The sequence below is a fragment of the Hylaeus anthracinus genome, unplaced genomic scaffold (assembly GCF_026225885.1).
Source record: "Hylaeus anthracinus isolate JK02 unplaced genomic scaffold, UHH_iyHylAnth1.0_haploid 5, whole genome shotgun sequence".
NCBI classification, from domain to species: domain Eukaryota; kingdom Metazoa; phylum Arthropoda; class Insecta; order Hymenoptera; family Colletidae; genus Hylaeus; species Hylaeus anthracinus.
In genome coordinates, this window is record NW_026535322.1 from 7,863,843 (window position 1) to 7,885,412 (window position 21,570).

A 21,570-nucleotide genomic window follows, 5' to 3' on the forward strand; every position below is an offset into this window, starting at 1 on the left:
TACAGATATGTCGGACCGGTTGCCTGTCCGTAGGCGCAACCGTGCCACCTCTTCGCACATCATGTTCTCCTGATACCAGGAGTAAAATTTAGCCTGAATTTCGATACTTACCTGGTATTCCTCGTGCCATCTCTTCGCATACCATGTGCTCCTGATACCAAACTGTAATATTTCCTCAGAATTTTGATACGTACCTGGTATTTCTCGTACCACCTCCACCTCATAGCATGTGCTTCTGACACCAAAATGTAAAATCGGCCAGAATTTGATACGTACCATGATTTAAAATAAAATCAGTCAGGATGTGTGTTCGCAGCTGTTAGGAGGCATCAGGAGGTGTCAGGAGTTTTTATGTGTTAGGATATGTTAGAAGAATCAAGCCTCTAGAGATGGGATAGTGGGAAGGTAGTCTTGCACTGTATATTACATTACACTGTATGCAGCACATGTGTGTGTTGTCACATTTTATTGCCAATACAACAAATTTAACATACCACTGTCGCACTTCCAATATTTGCGAAACAATTTTCTTGTAATAGAATTCAATATTACAACTGTAATCCAACCTCGTCCATTTTTAATGGACACTGTGGTAGCGAAGTTACGTTTTACTTAGCGTCAGATTTTACGAGGGACACGGAGCTAATTCGATTTCAAAATTATACTGACTCTCCTATGCGACTTTCTCATGTGTCCATACTCTTCGTAATAGCTCGTGTGAATGATTCAACGATTTTACTTTCTGCAATTATCCTAAACGGAATGTGTAACGACCCAGCAATCATGCTCCCACGCTCGCGAGGCACGTCGGCGTTCTGTATGAAAAAATTGTAAGATTAGTCGTCGAACAGAAGCAACCGTAGAAGCTTTAAAATGGATGGCATGGAGAGGAGACAGTATGGCTATTTGCGAATCAATAAGTACTTTTTGTTCACCATTGGCCAGTGGCCTTATCAGTCTGTGCGGGATAAGGTTTTCGTCGGTTTAATTTTTCTACCAATCGCTTGTACATTGCTGGTTCTTCAGGTATTACAACTTTGTGACGCGCATGTAAATGATCGTTGTAACACAATAAAATTATAGAAAAATGCATTGCATAGTAATGCATAGTAAGTCTTTATGATTAATGTTGCGCGACGTGTAAATTTTCAGAGTGGAGGAATGGTGGCAGCTTTTCTTGCAGGTGACTTTGATTCGTTTATGGAGAGTTTTGCCCCCGTCGTAATCAGCAGTATGTGCACTGCTAAATACATAAATTTTATTTTTAACGGGTATCAGGTACGTCTTCCACGTCTTCTAAATATAATTCTTGACTCAAAATAAAAGAGTATTCATTTAATATCGAACAATCGCGTTGAATGTACTTGAATTAAAAAATACAGATGAGAAATCTTCTGAACATGATGCGAGACGATTGGAAGACGTATTCGGAATCGACTAGTGATTTCAAAATTCTCTCCCGACATTATGAAACAGGAAAGAGGATTACCTTTAACTATGCAGGTGAGGTTGCTTTACTTTCTATAACAACACATACATACGTTTGTTTTGATATTCTGACGTTACGTGCTTCAGTATTTCTCGATTACTAATTACAAGTGTTTATTATCATGAAACTAATAATAACACGAACTTCTGGACAGTGTACAAATATTATTATAAATATTAATTTCACAATATTTAATTTCACGATAAAATAAAAAAGGAAGTCGTTGTGAAATGTTACATAAAATTATAGAAACTGTTAGAATGATAAGAGTAAGTGATTTGAAATACAACAAAATGGTCAAACCACAAAATGACATTGTTTATATTCTTCAGAATATATCTGGAATTTTGATTCTTTACCCCGAATTAAAATTCACCTAACTCTGTTCATAGATGTCCGTACGTATTCTTATACTGTAAATTGCAGGGAAACAGTAATGCTTATCATTTTCCATCATTATCATTGAAAGTATCTTACGCGTCGTTTTTAAAACAACCGATTCAATTACCGTTAGAGTCACTACTTTGAAAAATCGAGAAAAATTCGTGAAACAGTCATTTGATTTATACCGTATTAACAACAGTTTTTCTATACGGATCAATGACACCCTTCATGATGATGCCGTCGCTACAGAATGCAGCCAACGCCTTAGGATACTATAATCTGACTGACGGACGGCCACTGATGTTTCGAGTCGAGCATTTTGTGGATACCGATAAATACTACTGTCCCTTGTTGATACACTCGTATTTTGGCTCCGCGGCGTTCATCATGATAGCAGTGGCCTGCGATTCGATGACAGTACTTTACGTTCAGCACGAGTGCGGGCTTTGTGAGATTTTAGGGTAATTAGATGAAATTAAAATGTACGTTGCATTTATTAAAATCGAATTGTTCAACAAATTACGTTACAGCTATACTAAAGCTTGTAGAATGTTTTATATTTATATGTTTAAAATTTCAAAATCGATGTACAATTAAAGTACTGATTCACAGATTTTTTTTTTTAGAGAAAAACTGCAAAAATTCGCGGAGTCTGACGATAGAAACATAGAGTTGCATTCTGACGAACGCAAAGACAGAGCGTATCAAAATCTCAGAACCTGCATAATACTACATAAACATATAATTGAGTTAGTAGCGAATTCTTCATATACTTTTCTATATATCTCTATTTATGGTTTTCTTAATATATCCTTAAATTGTTTTGCATTACCTAAACAATCATCTTTTACATCTGTTTATTGAACATTCAAGATTTGCTAAAACAATCGAGGATGCGAACACAGCGTCCTTTTTCTTCCAATTAGGATTCAATTTGATGGGTGTAAGCTTCACTCAATTTCAGGTTGGTAAAGTGATGTGAGCCAAGCACTCTATAAATACAGTATTTATACAATTATATGTATTCTATAAATACAATATTTTCTTAATAAAAAAAAAAGAATATTTTTTTAACATTTTACAAATAAAAAGTTAATCTAGTGACAATTTTATAAAGTATCAAGTGTAACAGCAAATTGACGTAAGCCAAGCACCTTATAAATAAACTAATTAACTATGTATTCGTTTTGCAACTAGGCAATAGCGAATCTGGACACTCCGAACAAATCTCTCCGATTTGCATCGTTCACGTCGTGCCTGTTAAGTATCCTTTTGCTCGATAACTGGCGAGGTCAACGAATTTTGGACTCCACCGATCGCATATTCGATTACACGTAAGAATTTTCATCGCGTATGATTCAGAAATTCGTAGAAAATGAATCGCATGGTTTTCTGTCATTTGAAAATATAAATTACACCAAGATAGAAAGTTGTAACGTATCCTGACAGAAATGATGTTTACCATCGATTGCAGCATCAGTTGTTGATTGTTAAAATTAGAATTTGTGTTTTCAGGACCAGTGGCAAATGGTATCAGTCATCTACGGATTGCAGGAAACTCATAAGTATTATGCTGTCCAGAAGTGTACAGCCTATTAAAATAACAGCTGGCAAAATTTACACTTTACATTTAGCGAATTTCACGTCGGTAAGATCTACTTTGTAATATTCTACTTCATACATACAGTAAATATCGACATTTGTTCGTGCTAACAATGCATTGTGGTTTAATTAGTCGAATATTAAATATATTTGTTAAGAATTATTTTGATTTAGAAGAATAGATAAAGGTATCGTGTAATGAATACAAATTAAAAATAGAGAGAATTAAAGTGATACAAACTTACAATTAGACTGCTACATTTTCAACAAATTATTTAATTTTGAATTTCTATTACAAATGAATATTCGAATCAAGCGAATACACTCTATAAGCAATATTAATACAAAAATATATTTATTTGTATAATCCGAATGGTTATTATGTTTTAAATTAATTTTAGATCGTAAGAACATCATTTTCGTTCTGCATGGTTCTGTGCTCCTTTCAATGAATTTCAAGTAACTGATGACGAATATTGATGTTTCTAATCAAGAAACGATGTGAGAAGAACGAAACGAACACAAATTGGTATGAATGGATTACAGTAGAACGCCAAATGAACATGTACTTACATCGAATAAAAACAGAACAATTTGTATTGGTTTTATGTTCTTGTATTTATTTCATATAAAGTGTGACTATACTATATAAAATAAAACTATATAAAGTTTCAATTATTAAATTTTCAATTATCATTCAAAGTGGCGTTTACCTCAAGAATTGTTCGTCGACCAGCACTCGGAACTGTGGGTATCATATATTTTCTTAATTTCTCACAACTCGAAGAAACTAACGAACACGAACACTCGTAATCTCTGACAACATCACAGTCCCTCTGCGCTTCCCATACTGTATATATCCCACGCTTCGATACAGTCCAAGTCCCCAGGGTTTCATTCGCTATGCACAAATGACGCGTGATGTCTCAAGAATTCTTTTGACGCGATTTCCAACCGTAACGTTACCTACGATCCTTTCATTTTCCGAGGGACTGCGAACTATCACAGCGATACAAAAATTTCTGGAGAAACGGGTAGAGATATACGTTTAGATTTTCACCCTTCTGCGTGCGCGAATGACTCGACGAATCAAATTTGTGCAATTATCCATCTAGTCCGGCTAGCAAACGGAATGCCTAACGACTCGGCAATTACGGGCCGCGCATGACCGCTGTCGACATTTTATAGGAAATATTCTAAGAGCAGTAGTCGCCAAGAGTCAACCGAAGAATCATCGAAATGGATGGAATGGAGAGTAGTCAGTACAAGTATTTGCGAGTCAATAAGTTTTTTTTATACTTCATCGGTCAGTGGCCTTATCAGACTATGTTGGAAAAGATTTTAGTTGGCGTGCTTTTCATTCCGACCATCGCTATTCAGACGATCCTTCAGGTAATAAAACTTTCAGAAATTAACGCATTCGCAACCGGAGGATGTTTTACGTTTCTAATGCCGAGAACTGACGAAAATAATGAAATTCTGAAAGCTGGACATCGCAGATTTGTATCAAAATAATTATATAATTGTATTAAAATATGTTTTGAAATATCGATGTTGTAAATATGTAGGGTATAAAATAAGAAGACTTTCGTTATTTGAAATAGAAACTAGGAATAGAATTTAAAATGACGTTAACGTTAAAATGAACATTGTTATGAATCATATTTAACAAGTTTTGTGTTGGATAAAATAATACGAAGTGACAGTACCTTTTGTACTAGTGTGAATTCTTTTTATGACCAATTGTACATTTTCCTTTTCGTGGAAAATTCAGTTCCGTTGAGACTGAGGCGTCGGTGGGTTTTCAGGGTGGAGGGATGTTTGGTGGGTTGAACGTAGGCGACATCGACGTGTTCATGGAGGGTTTTGCTCCTTTCATCATAAGCTGGATGTGTATTGCCAAATTTGTCAATTTCATTTTCAACGGCAAACAGGTATGTTGCACTCGCATCTTTGATCCAGTATAGTTGTCATCGAACTTGAACTGTAAATACAGATGAGGAATCTTTTGAACATAATGCGAGACGATTGGAGGATATATTCGGTAGCAAGCAACGAGCTCGACATTCTCGAACGACATTATGCAGTAGGAAAGAGAATTACTTTCAATTATGCAGGTGAGCTATTCTCTTGTATACAAATATTATTTATTGTTACACAATTTTGATATAGTCATTTAAAATACTCGTTGCAAGCTTTATGGTACATCGAGTTTGAAACATTTGATAACATGAGTCACTCATTTGCGGGAGTTTTATTTATCATGATTTAGTAAGTAACATTAAAGGAGTGGACTCCCGTGCCTTGTATGTGCTTTTTTGTGTCATAATTAACAATATTCAGCAGCGTATGTTAGCTCAGACAACGCGGCAGCACTGTCGCATCACCATATTGCTTCTTTTGATCGCGAAATACTGCTGAATATTATTAAGTATGACACAAAAAGGCAAAAGTAAACTACCCATAGGAGTTTGCGCACAAGTTTGAGAACATTTGAGAACATTTATCTAGCGGAAACGACTATTGAGAGGTCTCGAATTTGCATTGTCGAGACAAAAATAGGACAATACGCAAGCCCTTGCAGTTCCGTGTACGTATACAGTGATGTAGAGCTGTGTGAGTGCATACGAGCGCATACAAGGCACGGGAGTCCGCTCCCTTAAGGCTCCATGTATAATAAGGTTATATGTACTCAGACAGTATTTCCGTTGTAAACAGTATGCATATTAACAGTATTGAATATTACTGCCCCCAATAAAAACTACTCCAAATCTACTCCAAACCTACTCAGACAGTATTTCTGCGTAGATAGTACGTACATTAACGGTATTCAATATTGACGCTTCTGCCAAAAACTACCCCAAACCTATTCAAACAGTATTTCCGCGTAGATAGTATGTAGATTAACAATATTCGATATTGCCGACCCAGCCAAAAATTTATCCCAAACCTACTCAGACAGTAGATATCGAATCTGGTGCTATGATATTCTTTCACGTACAAAAAAAAAATGGAAATGACGTACTCATCGAGATCGGTGCAAAAAACCACTTTTTGAACCATTTCAGTTTTTGACCCCTGAGGGAGGGGGTAAGTTAAGGGTCAAGATGGCCACCATTGTAATCCTCAACTCAAAGACTACCTATAATAAAAAAAATCAGCACTTGTTTCGAGGGTACCCCATTTTTTGAACCTCAACCGTCTTTTTCTTCCATTGTGTTCTTTCTTTGCTTCCACTGTGTTCACATCCTAACAGAAACCACCATTTGATTTTCTAATTTATTAACAACAGCCTCTCTATTCGGATCAATGACACCCTTCATGATGGTACCATCGCTGTTGAACGTAGCCGACGCATTGGGATTCTACAATCTATCCGGCGAACGGCCCCTAATGTTTCGCGTCGAATATTTCGTGGATGCGGAGACGTATTACTATCCCGTGCTGATACACTCGTACTTTGGCACCGTGGCGTTCATCATGATCGTCGTCGCATGCGATTCGATGATAGTACTTTACGTGCAACACGAGTGCGGACTATGCGAGATTCTGGGGTAATGACGCAGTCGCCGGTCGCGAATACCGATAGATGTGGTGTGCCGTTTTCAGGAATCACTGAGAAAGCTTTTGCGCCTGCGTTTTGCCTTTTGTACGCATTCCCGTGTGGAAGTATGTATATTTGCTGACGTACATGTGAGTAGTGAAGGGTCTCTATCTGTCGACTATTTCTTGTGATGCATGCTAATTAGTTTGTCCAGTGTCAGCTAATTATATTATGTGTGATTCGAGGGGAGGCGCTCGTGTAACGATCAGCTACCATTAATTTTCTGGATGAAATTTTGAAAATACTATAATTATAATGAAAATATTATATACTGCGATACAGTAAAGATTGAAACGTGACGTGATATTTAATAATTTTTTATGTATGAATTTATTTCTAAACATTTAAAAAGTATGCAATATTAAAATCATTCCTGTATGAGACTCTAAAAATATATTTTAATCTGACGTAATATAAATAGTTTTTTTATAGCAAGAGTGACTTATATTTTTAACATAATTATGCTATTCTAGACAAATACATATATTCAATAACATATAGAACAAAGGATACAACATTCTACGATAATTTCTATAAACTTTCGAAATCGGTATCTAATGCGAATGGTGATTTGCACTTGTTTAGGGATCGACTACGAAAAATCGTGGAAGATAAAGGCATAAGAGATATAGAGTTGTATCCTGACAAGCGCGAAGACACACCGTACCAGAATGTCAGAACCTGCTCAATGCTGCACAAACACATAATCCAGTAAGTGTTGATTCTTTAAAACTTTGTTCTCTGTTTCTTTATCAATATTATCGTGAATTATTTAGAAGTTGTTTTGGTTCAAATAAAATCATCGACATTCTCTATCTGTTCTCTGCCGCATCGAAGATTTGGTAGATCTATTGAAGATGCAAATACGGTGTCCCTCTTCTTCCAATTAGGATTCAATTTGGTCGGTGTGAGCTTCACTCAATTCCAGGTTGGTTTCATTTAAATAAAAAAATTCTTATATTTTACCAACGTTCCAACAAAGGATTTTCCAAAAGAGGCTTTGGGATTTTATTTATCAATAACAAAATATTTCTGTCAGCGTAGTCATGGTAAAATAATAAAAAATTAATAATTAAATAATCTTAAATAATTAATTAACACGTTGACTGCCAGACTGATTCTCTTAAAAATTCCTACTACGATTAAATTTTCTTTACAGACTATTGGAAACTACGTAACCAAACATTTATTACAGTATTCATTTTTGTAATTTCACTGAGATTCAAGTATTTCATTCGAATACATTTTCTTTGACACTTACCTTTCGAAATTAATTTTTGTAGTTCTCCAGTGAAGATAACTGCCACCCATGTATGGGTGACATGGCGTTCAATGTGTTAATTATGTATCCTTTCATTTAAAATAAAGAACGTGTGCATATTCTACTTGCGTTTTATTAGAAAAAAAAACTTCCTAAATCCCCATTTGAAAAATCCATAATTTATCGAATTTATAATTATGTATTTCTTTCATAATTAGGCGGCAGTGAATTTGGACACACCAAATAAATCTCTCAGGTATGCTTCGTTTACGATGTGCTTGTTAAGTATCCTTTTGCTCGATAGTTGGCGAGGGCAACAATTAATGGACTCCACTGATCGCATCTTTGAATATACGTAAGAATTTCTATCGCGTGTAATTTTGTAAAATAGAATAGAAAAATAGAAAATAATTTTTAAAAATAAATAAGAGAATACTAGCCTCACTTAGCCTCATTTCATTGTTAATAGTTGGCCATTTTGTAAACCTGCAATCGTAAAACACAAAAGAGCCAACACGTTGAAAATAAAATCGTATCAAACATTTGTTTATATTCTTTTTCGATACCTTCAGATTTTGTTAAATCACAGTGCCGGGAGCTCAAAGATTAATAGGGAATTGCGTGTTTTTAGGACAAGCGGCAAATGGTACCAGTCGTCTATCAATTCCAGAAAACTACTGCACGTAATGTTGGCAAAAAGTGTAACACCTATTAAAGTAACAGCTGGCAAACTGTACACCTTAAATTTAGAAAACTTCACGTCGGTAAGGTTTGCTTTGTTTTTTCATAATATCAGCAATATTCATTAGTGATTAAGTTATTCCACCTAAATAATTTCTATGCTCCGCGATATTTGTTAAGGTCCTACGAACATCATTTTCTTACTGCATGGTTCTGTGTTCCTTTCAATGATTATCAATCATTAATTACAACAATTAATATCTGTCGATGAAGGGCGACATGCGATGAACGAAGGAAACGTGACGATATAAATGGCACGCATTATAAAATCGAATGAACATTAATCTACTTGAAATAAAAATAGAGTTATTCTCATAAATTCTATCTATTGAATTCTATTCTATTCTATTCTATTGAATTCTATTCTATTTGTATATTTTTTTAACTCTAGCATATCAAGATTCTCACTAGAAAGTGTGAGCCATCAAGCCATCTCGGCGTAATCGAGTAACATATATTTAAAAAAAAAAGAAAAAAAAAAAGACAACATGTCGAGTCGAGTAACCTCCTCCTTTTCGAAGTCGGTTAAAAATTCGATCGCCATTTTCATCTTTTATCTTCGGAGTTCTTGTTTTAAAAACACGTGAAATCTGTAAATCCGATTGACAATTATAATTGCTTCGCTGATGTATTACCTAGCCCTCCCTCTCATCTCCATCGATCGTTTCGAAAACTGACAAATAAATTTGATCGTTACAAATGGAGACAAACGCAATTAATAACCAGGGAATCTTTCGTCACGCGCGAGCCTACGTTGAAATTCATTTTAGCGTTCGGGGAAGAGAGGTTAAAAGTGGTTCCTGATGAATAACGTCAACCAGTGTGACGAGCGTTAACAAGTTATTATCGACTTTCGAATGACTTCTTCGATAGGTACGCGAACGAAAAATCAATTAGTCCCAGGTGGGATGTGGGGCACGTGCCCCGTGTGTGATAGATCGGTGTTCCTGGTTTCGGTGTCCACAATCTATTTCTCGTGAAAAGGAATCGAACTCCCGGGAACCATATGGTGTGGCAGAGGCGCATGACGCGATTCGGTGAACGTGGAACACCGAATTCGTACCTTTCGTTCATTAAGTGCAGTTTTTCATTTAATAACTCTCATTCGAAGAATAAGAAATTCTTCTTCATTATTTCTAATGCTTGTAAAATCATTTTTCATCTGAAACTTGGATCATCCTATTCTCGCAGTATAGAATTTAAATTAATAGATACCATTTCCTAGGGATGGTAAACAATGTTCGTTCCAACAGAATATTCCATTTGCTATCGTTATTACTCCTAATTGTAAGTGTCGTGTGCACCTAATGCACATAATTGCAGTGGACGTTTCATGTTACATATATAATTTCAATATACCTATACAATTATTACATACACAGTCGTATCATTTTTAGAAAAATATTTATCATCAGCTAAGAGAAAATTACAAGATCAAGAAAATTCTAATAAACTTCATGCTTCAATAGCCACTAATGATTTCAGCTTCGATCTAGTTTTCTGGTTGGATCGGTCGAGTGACAAACACAATTTCTGTTGGCTCGATTGCAATGAATAATTAGAGTCGCCGAAGAAGTTGATACAGATGTCTGCGTTGATTAGGAATATCTCGAGGAAATTACGACTTTTCCGGGTTAACGGACTACGGGTTCCCCGAAGGACTGTGTTTTCACGTCTGAGTGCCCCAGAGACAGTTTCCCCTCCCCGTCCCCCTTAGTCGGCGTTCTTTATCCTGAAATCTTCTGCACTCGGCGGGGTAACACCTTGCAGTTCCTTTCGTCATGCGCCCCAGTTGCTCGTTGGCGCAGGGCACGCGCCGTGCCCCCTTCTCAGAGGGCCTAGATCCCGCTGCAAGATGGATATCTCTAATTGTCTCAAGGCGATTCGACCCGTGGCACGGCCGTTGGCGTTCTGCTAATTTTCTTCCTCCACCGTTTTCGCTTTCGTTAAACGCTGGCCAGTTTGTTTATTTACTTGTTCGCTCTGCGAATTCCTATTTTAGCGGCGAGAAAAATATGCGAAGAGAAGGTGAAGAGACTATGTCAGTTGTTGTACGGCAAACACAATCAAAAGGAATCTTTTAAACGTAAACATACCATAGCATAATATTATTATGATCAGAGAAAACAGGTACAAGTTAATTAAGTATGTCTCTATTTCTTGTAGCTACATTTAATATTTAAATTTTCAATAAAAAGAAACGAGAAGAAGATACGAACCATGAACGTGTATGTTTTTATGTTATTTAGTTGTTTGAATTTGTAGTTAACATTTACCCAGCAATCTCCTAAAACAAAACGCTATCAGTGCAATAGTGATCCAAGAAGAATTTAACGTTCCTAAAGTCATCGACCGTCGCTGTTACCTAGTAAGTATAACATTTTTCTCTTTGTTTTCGCTTCCTCCGTCACTCTTTTTGTCCGACGAGCAAGATACACATATTATATGCAGTTATTATATTTCCGTAGCTTCCATTATAAAAGCATCTGTCGTTCTACCGAAGTGAACCGGCAAAGCAGCGAAAGTCTGCCCGCGTGTTCCGGATAAACGAGACAAAGGCTGGAAAATCGGTAATTGGAAATAAATTTTCACCGTGGAGTGCAACGTCACCGTTGCATCAGCCTTTCGAGTTCTTTACATTTTCGCGTGTCGAAAAACTGTCAAAAATTCCTCCAAGTCTCTCTGCTCCCAAAAACTTCATAGCGAAATTCCTATTCCTTCGTATTCCATGGATTTCCTTTTATATCATTCCTTCTTCGTTATTTCTAATGCTTGTAAAATCCTTTTTCATCTAAAACTTAGGTCATCCTATTCCTATGGATTGTAAACAATGTTCATTCCAACGGAATATTCCATTTGCTAGCATTACTTCTTCATTAATTCTAATTCAAATGTCATCCTTTCATCAATAAATTTAGATTCTACTTGTCATGTGCAGTTTAAATTATTAGGTACTTCAAACGCAACTAACGATTTATCAAATCCTAGATCTTCCTTGCAGCGTGAATATTTATATTCATTATAGTCAAAATTTAATATTCCATTTCCTACCACTATTCCTAAACAATTTCAAACGCAACTATCGATCTCTCCTTACCAAAAACCTAGATGTTCCTTGCAGCGTGAAATTTAAATCAATCCATACCCTTACCTTGAAATAGTAAACAATGCTCCTCCTAATTTGATATTCCATTTCCTACCCCTAAACAATTTCAAACGCACTGTGAATCCTTTTCCACGCGAAACCTAGATTCCCCTCGTGAAATTTAAATCAACAGGTACCCCCTCCCCGTTCCTGCCGTTATCTAAATCAACAGGTACACCTTCCCTCGAGGAAGTGTTCAGCTTCTGTGTACGCGAACAGATAAGCCCCTTGCCAGGAAGCAAAGAAGGGAGGAAGGAAAAAGCGACCGCGACGGGTAGCGGCGGCACGTTTCTGCAGGGTAAAGTGGTACCGACGAAGAAGAGGAGAGGGTAGCTACAGAAGGAGCCCGGAACGGGCCACCAGGTGCACCTATAGAATGGACATAAAACGAAGTGGGAACCATATGTTGATGCGATGAAGGACGCATGGCACGCGCCACACTCAAACTCGAGCCGCTACACCGCGAGGATCGGTGACTTCTTTGCCATTGTTATTCTTTACGAAACTAATGACACGATCCTGGGACTGTGCAGTGCGTTCCGCGGAGACGTGATCATACGAATCTGCGTACGAGTCTTCCTTCATGGTTGCGCTAGGACACCGCGAAATTATGAAGAGAAGCGGGCGTCTTCGGTGACGAATGTTGTGTTACTGTAATCGTCGATTTTATACTTGGTGTTGCATGCGTTCAGATGGTCTGTGATCGATAGTGGAAGCCTCGATGGACCCGGTTCTCGTATTCTGTTGATTGGTGTTTTTCTTTATAAGTGATAAAACGGTTAAAAGGTTTGAATAAATTGAACAATTCGCGGATGAGCGCGTCGCGCTATTTTTTTTTTTTTTGTGTTGGATGATCACCGTGTGAATTATGTTGGACGTTGCGTGAAGATTTGGACGAAGAGAAGGAGCGGAAGTAACTTCGTATCGTTAAATTTGAATTATATCTCAGGAACTGATATTTGATGAACCATAATCTTAAAAAAAATCATCGAAGTGAACAGAGGAGCAGAAGTGAAAATTGATACCTTTATCTTATTTTTGGAAAAAACAACGAGCAAGAAGTCCCGTAAGTTACAATAATTTTATGCCATAAGACTTGAACCACTCCTGAGGATTTGATATTTGATGAAGCGTAGTCTTCGAAGAAAATCGAAGTGAACAGAAGAGGAGCAGAAGTGAAAATTGATACCTTTATCTTATTTTTGGAAGAATCAAGCAAGAAGTTGTCCTATAAGTTATAATAATTTTATACCACAAGATTTGATAATATATTGGATGAAGCATAATCCTCGAAGAAAATCGAAGTGAACGATGGCTCTTCTCTCCAATCACCACGATTACCCAGTTTCTTCTGAAATGATCGCGACGACGTATCCGAGCACAGCGAGGACCTACGAATCCTTGTACCCTTCGCCGTACAACTCCCCGAATTATGACTCCATGAAAATCCCGTTCAGGGAAAGTTATGCGCACAAAGGTGAGCACACTCCTCGAAAAGACGCAGAGCCGATCAATTACGGGAACGACGTAGTTACTAAATATTCGAGAACCCCCGATTCGTACGACAGAAGCTCCTTTGGTGTTTTGACACCTGTGACGCCGCAAAGGTAAGAATACGTTTCTATTACGTCACCCTATAAATTCGTCCCGCAGGCTGTGTTTATATTTGATACAAAACTATAGAAATTTTATATAATTATATGGAAATAGATGACGTTTATTAGACTGTGAATGTTTATGCACTTGTGCAAAGTGGAAATATGGAGAAGTCTGTGAATCTGTCTGAAACTCTGAACTGTTGTCTATAAATATATAAAAAATAAAATGTATATTATAACATTTAGAAGACAAAACAAACTTCAACACAAGTTTCTGTTCTTCATTTGTGTATATAAAAATAATAATTTGCATAAACATCCATAGTACAGTGTTAAACCATTTTTACCAAACGTGAGAGTATTTTTATAAGCTTATCACTCTGCTGCATCTTCGATCACTTTATAATTACTGACAATTGCTTTGCATTCCCATACGTCACAATTATGAATATAGCTTTGCTTCGTCTTGTGTGCGGTATCTGTGCGATTCTTTTTAATATGCTATGTCAGAATCAAGAATATTGCAACATTTCATTGTATTTTGGTCTCAGAGAGTACGCGAACAGGACTTTCTGGACGAGTCACGTGATATCATTTTGTTTGAATTAGATACGAAGCACAACACGTGATAAGTCACACAACTTCTCCCAGATCAATGTTACACGAGGACAGTTCCGTGGAGTATCTTGCTCCAGCTTATTGTTACGAGACTCCGCCTCAGGAACAAAAATTTCATATCCTCGAGAGCAACGAACAGATGCAGATGATCGAGCCGCGAAAAAGTTGCTGGGAACCCGTTACGTCCGTTCAGGTGAGTAAGGAGATGGAAAACAACTGATAAACGATCTCAAATTTTGCGATATCACGTCAATAATTCGTTTCGAAATGCCGGACTTTGTTTACTTTATTTTACATTTTTATTCGACATCACCACCCATTCATTGGCAACTACGAGATGTCTCGTAGTTCAAATTCTCGTGGCAATTACTCAATGAATAAGTTTATAGGCCTTTGGGTCACGAATTATTGCAAAAGAAGATCGTAAATTTTCTTTTTAAAACAAACTCGATATGACTTTCTATTATCAGAATAATAATCTAGATTACACGTCTGTATTAAATTTGCCGACCAAAGTGTTTAAATTTGTCTGGCAGTGAATGGGTTAACGTATTAAAGATGAAACGTGACGTTCCAGGGTTAAATAACTCGACGTTTGCTTTTTAATTGATTTTCAGAAACAAGTATCGCCCACGAGCAGCCCTCGAAGAGGTAGGCGACGATCAAGAGACATACCACCGTCACCGAGCGTCCTGAAGCGTCGGCGTCTCGCCGCGAACGCTCGCGAGAGGCGTCGTATGAACGGACTGAACGACGCCTTCGACAAATTGCGAGAAGTCGTGCCAAGCCTCGGGGCTGATCACAAGCTCAGTAAATTCGAGACGCTGCAAATGGCGCAGACCTACATCGCGGCGTTGTGCGATCTTCTACAAAAACACGATGGAAAATGGCAATGACGAAGCGGGAAGCAGGAAGCGGCAATGGTAAGCTAAAGAATTCATTCAGCTAAGTAGTGAGTATAAGATTAAAACAGTACAGCTTACGCGACACGGTCATGGAACTAAATTGCAACTAAATTGCGTTATAATTATAATTCGCGAAGAAGGCATCACAAAATGATGCTACGAAGAAACTATTTTACTAAATTTGTATCCAACTACTAAGACAAAGTGATTATTAACTACTTATTATTAATTCCCCTGATCTTTCTTGATCCTGAAGGAAGATAACAATCTTGGCCAAAACATTATAACGAAGAGATAATTTGACTACATTAGTACCCAATTATTAAAAAAAAGTAATTATTAATTCCTGATTTTTCTTGATCCCGAAGAAAGATAACAATCTTGACCAAAATGTTATAACGAAGAAATAATTTTTCTAAGATAAAACTGCAATATGTTATAGAATCTTTGCGATAACTACATTTACAGATAAAAGATATGGTATTAAGTCTTTTATATACTCGGTGACTAGCGACTGAAATTTCTGAGTGTATTCGTGCATTTTTTAATTATTGCGATAGCAAACTAGAAACTAAAGATGAAAAGTATGCGAATATGTCAGCGGTCACTAGCCACTGAGCATTTCAACTGAAAAATGTCTTATTTTTTAAGAAATTTAGTCTTTATATATTATTAGGAATAAAATTTCCAGAACACTCCGTATTCCAAAAACACAGCGTATATTAAATAATAATATACAATATACGTACTGTTTTACACTCGTCAATAAAATATTGCTAGTAACACAGTAATAACATACAGAGTCACAGAAACCTAGACATGATTAGGCGATATTTAGCTATAATTGATATTATAATTATATATTATTGGATTGATAGCTTGATTGTAAAAATATATTTCATATGATTATAGTCTTGACAAGTTTTATAAAACGTTTCATAAATTTAACTCTCGCACGACTTAATTTTCGTAAATTATAAGTTATTGAAAGTTAAGATTTCGAAAATTAATTTATTGGAAGAATTTTGTCACATATTTGTAAAAATATAGCAATTGGTGAACTATATGAAGTTCTCCATTTTATAGAGACGTTAAATTAAAATGCAATTCCCGTATGCATCACGCAAAATCTGTTTTTCATTTACGGTACTCTTACTGCTATTATACTATTTATACAAGTGTTATTTTAAGAAATTTGTGATAAGTGTAATATAATTTAGACGCACGAAATAGACACTCACGCACTACAATTTATAGTCTTACGTCTGCTAAGCGAGCAGTTTCGTTTATTATTTAACTTTTTATATTCATAATTTCTATTATTTAAATCTGTAATTAAGGAAACACGGCTAATCATCCAAAGATTAATGAAATATTTAATAATATTCGACGCAAGCGAATGCGTCAGATTATTGTTAAATAAGCGCGAATTATTATACTTTATTTATTCCTATCGCGGTAATGCGTGTTACTGTTAATTTCTATAGCTCATAGGAAGATTTATTTAATGTACATTCAATTAGACTTTTTTTTTTTATGGAAATAAATTATATGGCGCGCAACGAGTGATAGAAGCAGTGTGAAGCTTTTAGTGCCATTTGATTTTTGGGGATGCGTTATTTTTGTAATCAGTATGAACTTTAACGTTTAACGTGTCTTGCTAAAAGTTATTCAGACGCTGTGGATAACTTCGATTTATTTTTAATATTATTCGTATCGTAGCTAGTCACGAATACTTTTAAGAACGCCCACGAGGCTCGAAACAGCATTCTTATGTGCCGTCCGTAGGTAGGATACGCCATGATGCCAAAGAACGGTTTTACAAAACTGTTATTACGATTCGAAAGTGTTAGGTAGCCTTTAGTGACTCGAAATGAAATATGTTTAAAATTTGCGTCGATGTTATGCAATTGTCTTGTTAGTGAAAAACTGCGAAGATTTCGAATGATTTATGTCGATGGAATTTTGTAAAATATTGTAAATAAAGTATTGTCTACATGTTCAGATGAAACGTGCAATTTTATTTTCTAGTTTACCAACCCTTAAGCTGAGTTTTGTTTATTATTTGTTTTATAGTTTGTGTTTTTAATTTTGTAGCATGTATTACTGAATTCAAGACATTTTATCTGCAATGCGTTTGTTTAATAATTTTGAATATCTGTTAATATCAACCTAAAAGTTACCAATGCAGAGAATTTTATTATGCAATTATATTTTACTGTAGAACTTGTTAATAGAATCATTACATTGGATTATATAAATTATTCCGTTATATCAACGGTGACTTTTAATTATTATACAACCCATGAATTTTTAAATATTTATCTATCGAATATTTGATATATTTGAAATATTTATCTTCGGTATTATTTCGTTTTTATTTATAATTCGAAATCATAAATTAATATATATGGCAACATGTTGAATCAGCAATCGAAATTATAAAATAATTATAGAAACTTAAGTAAAATAATAAACCTTCTCTACGAAAATTGATAAGTTTAATCTTCAAGAAGTAATTATAATTTAATTACTGTTCCAAGAAGAATGCCAAACTGGGACCTCTTTCGACGCGACGTGAGTTGCAAAATCGATCGCAGGCGGAGCCAAGCGTTTCCCGTTTCCCCGAAATGTGCAGCTGGTTAAATTTTGAAAACAATCTACAGCTAGCAAGAAAGAGGGACGGGAATGCTTCTAAACATCAAACACTTCGGGCCGAAAACAAACCGTGGACGACGCCGAAAAGTGGGCAGAAAGGGGTGACAGTGATCGGTAACCCCTTTCCTTTCGCCAAATTGGCAAGATCGGGGGAAAAATGTCCGTTTCGTGAAAGAAGCGTGGGCGGACAGCGGCACGTGCCGCACAATAGAGCTCGTTAGCGGTTTCGCATGATTTTCTTGTTTCTCTCTTTCATCAAACGAAGATCCACTTTTCTGTCGTAAATAAGGATTCCTTCCGATCCCAGATGCCCGATAATTAGCGATCGTTAATTACTCCAACGGACGTGCACCGCAGTCGATACACCGGGATAAACGTTAAACGCGAACGAGAGATCTCTGGGCTTGATATATTGGGCAATTATATGTACGCGTTCTCATCGGACTTCTTTGAACAGAAAGTGGGAGCTCTGCTTATTGAAAAGATGGGCAAAATTTGTATCTAAATAAAAATTTCAAATATCGAATAAAAGTTAAGAGTGTATTTATTATTTGTTGAACAAAAATACCTATCTTTATCTTTATAAATTTAATTGACGTATTAAAATAACTTGTACAGTAAGATAAAGATAAAGTATCTTTATTCGACTTTTTATTTAAACAATGTTTTTATCGTGATATTGCCCATCTCTAATTTATTGAATATATAATCATCTCTATTTTCTTGTTCAAAGCTTTATAATATTTTGAATATATTATATATTAGGATGTAACGTATTATGTATGTATTATGTACTAGGCTGATATTTTTAAATCGTAATAAATCATTAAAACACCTGATTACTTTCACTGTTTCGTCTCTGATAGAATTATCCTACTTAACCTGAAATACGAATTACTTTGCGTTGCATTAGAGAATACATTTTACTTAATCGCTCGCTAATACCCTTAAACTTTGATATTTAATATTTCGTTCGTAATTATTTATGCCGTGTCACTAACCTCGTGTCATTCTAGTTTCAATTTTACCAAACACTGAGAAACGTATTACTTCTTCTCGATCTCAATGATAATTCTGAAACTTCCTCTCTCCGCGAGTACAATGGGGTATCCCGAATCGTGGCGCCGTGGGAGTTCTCGAGACGAATTTTGGCGGCTTCTCAAAAGCATTACGGACCAAATAGTTCACGTAACAAATCTCCCCTCCCCCCTCTCCCTCAAGGCAATGAGCGTTCTAATCACAGAAAGGGGTTAACGAGTTCTGCGGTCGAGCCGAGAAGCGGTGGCGGAATCTTTCGACACGGAGTCAGGTGGCTGGAATCGTAATTCCGTCGAGGGTGCTGCCTTTGACACCATAAGGGTAGCGAGGTGTCACAAAATTTTCGGTGTTCCGCTCACCCTCGTGCCCCGGAACGAATTGTCCTTCCTTCGGGACTCGATCCTCGGACCCGTGGCTACGCCTCGTTATCGAACAGCGCGTCGCAGTAATGAGGATATAATTTCTGTTGAAGAATTATTGGCTGTACGCGAGTTCAACCCTGAAACCACCCTTTCGTCCCACCTTTTACGCTCCTCGAAATCGCGTTCTATCTTTACCTGCGCGTACCTGAGATGCGAATCTCTCGAGGGATTATGCTTTCTTAGCGTCAAAACAGAACGTATCTTCGCGAATTTTTATTAATAATATCATACACATGACTGAGATGAATTTTACCTTTGCGAATGAAGCGTATAATAAGCTTTTAAAAATTAATTTCTTTTTTTTGTATACGATGTTAAAATGCGCGACAGGTAATCCCTTTATGCAAGCTTACAGCAATATTTTTAGAGTTAATTATATCTGGAAACATACATTTTTATATTGGATAAATGCTTGTATGAGTAACAATATGGATAATTTCCAAATCTATATATATTTTCTGCTTCCATTAGGTGTGTTAATTTTCTCTTTTAATTATATATAAAATTCGCGAATATACGTTCTGTTTTTTAATTATATATTATCCCGAGTATAATCAGTTAGAAAATATAACAAGAAATAAGCAAATCCGTGAAAATCACTGTTTCGTCTCTTAAACTGTGTCGGCATGAAAGATCACAAGCGGCGCGAATTTTACCTGAAACGGATATTGGGTACAAGTCCGAAAACTCGACCATTTTTGGTCACGCCCAGTGACAGGGCCTGTACTCGGTCAAGTCTGTCTAACAAATTCTCTGCGCTTTTCGATTTTCCTTCGTCTACTTCGCTGGATGTGGAAGCATTTTGTCTTCTGCGCAGATTTCACGTTTTCGCTCATCCGTCTTATTTTTCATTTCACGCTAACACTTGATTACAAGGATCGTACGATCGATTACACCAAAATCGAATTTCAACGAAATCTTTATGCGATTGCTTGTTGATCTTTTCATTTACTTCTTCATTTATTAATAGGTACGAAGAACTATTATTCCATAAAAGCTACGCAGTCCGTGCATGTTGTACGAACAAAGGGTTTTCCAAGAAGATATTGCAATTTGTAACGTACAATAATTAAACATTTTAAACGTTCGGGGAAAATCGAGGAAATTTAGCACACAAATATGAAGCAAAATCTACGATTAAAATCTATGATATTTATTCATAGCAACACACAAACAGCAGTTCAATTTGGAAGCATTAACACAGCTTTCGAAGAAGATTTTGTTCTAGAAGGAACGTAATAATAAACCAAATAATAAACTCGAAAAATTACACGTTCTGACCACAACGTTGCCAAATGATAATTTACCATGGAACCCGTAGCTAATTTGGTTACGTTCCTCATTGTAGGTTACGCGTGACGACAAGCATTTCGTTCGCCGTCTTTCTTCGGCTTTCTACACCTAACTATTGTCCAACTAAATCCAGCTGCACTATATCGATGCATGCATTGAGATGACCGCATAGACGGCGCCGTAGACGCGAGAAATGAGAAGAAAACAGGGCCGAAATTAGGGGGATACGGTAGCCATCACTGCAGGGAATCGTAGTCGGCTGCCAGAAACTTTTAGAAAAAAAAAAAGCTACGGTAAACCGCACTTTAGTAAAACGCGAAGAACTCGCCTCTTTCAATTCGACCTACACCCTTTCTTTTATTAGGTTCTCGCCCTCCCTCTCCCCCCTTTCACGCTTTCCTTATCGACAAATGCTCGCCCCCTTCGCGTAATGATATTCCTTCGGCGCAGCGTGCCAGTTGCAGCAAAAAATAAGAAACATGCGATCTCGGGCACCGCATTCGCGTGCCGATGGTGTCGAGTCTTCGCAAACATGGTTGTTTTCTATAATCGCAATGACTCGGTGTTCGTTTTGTTTTTAAAGGAAGTTTCTTGTTTAGATGAAGCAATTAATTGTTTTCTAACGGAATCCTATTATGGCTCATCTGACACGAATTATTTTAGATTCGAAGGTATCGGGACCATTTATTTCTGATTTGGAAGGTGAGTTATCAGAAACTGGTTTCTTTGAGTGTTTTATCTCTGATAGTTTCACGACCATGGTAAATTATCAATTGGCAATATTGTGATCAGAACGTGTAACTTTTGGTGTT

The 21,570-nt window shown here is 36.6% G+C and overlaps 3 protein-coding genes and 1 long non-coding RNA gene across 4 annotated transcripts in view; 3 read left to right on the forward strand and 1 right to left on the reverse strand.

Moving 5' to 3' along the window:
- Positions 1-484: 484 nt before the first annotated feature.
- LOC128895868 (uncharacterized) lies at positions 485-4,005 on the forward strand. The gene is made up of 9 exons (XM_054158821.1): positions 485-1,026; positions 1,153-1,278; positions 1,383-1,503; positions 2,073-2,334; positions 2,500-2,622; positions 2,747-2,837; positions 3,071-3,207; positions 3,389-3,521; positions 3,877-4,005. The coding sequence occupies exons 1-9, from the start codon at positions 874-876 to the stop codon at positions 3,925-3,927; spliced, it is 1,197 nt and encodes a 398-aa protein (XP_054014796.1). The 5' UTR covers positions 485-873; the 3' UTR covers positions 3,928-4,005.
- Positions 4,006-4,714: 709 nt separating this feature from the next.
- Positions 4,715-9,336, forward strand: LOC128895871 (uncharacterized). Its single transcript, XM_054158824.1, has 9 exons — positions 4,715-4,867; positions 5,284-5,409; positions 5,472-5,592; positions 6,768-7,029; positions 7,665-7,790; positions 7,917-8,007; positions 8,559-8,695; positions 8,972-9,104; positions 9,202-9,336. Exons 1-9 carry the CDS (start codon positions 4,715-4,717, stop codon positions 9,250-9,252), a joined length of 1,200 nt encoding a protein of 399 aa, XP_054014799.1. The 3' UTR covers positions 9,253-9,336.
- LOC128895872 (uncharacterized) overlaps positions 5,316-21,570 on the reverse strand; it is a 106,098-nt gene continuing 89,843 nt past the window's right edge. The window contains exon 3 of the long non-coding RNA XR_008461877.1: positions 5,316-5,459. This is a non-coding gene — a long non-coding RNA (uncharacterized LOC128895872). The remainder of the gene's footprint in view (positions 5,460-21,570) is intronic.
- LOC128895870 (heart- and neural crest derivatives-expressed protein 1-like) lies at positions 12,341-16,028 on the forward strand. Its single transcript, XM_054158823.1, has 3 exons — positions 12,341-13,833; positions 14,434-14,635; positions 15,060-16,028. Exons 1-3 carry the CDS (start codon positions 13,538-13,540, stop codon positions 15,336-15,338), a joined length of 777 nt encoding a protein of 258 aa, XP_054014798.1. The 5' UTR covers positions 12,341-13,537; the 3' UTR covers positions 15,339-16,028.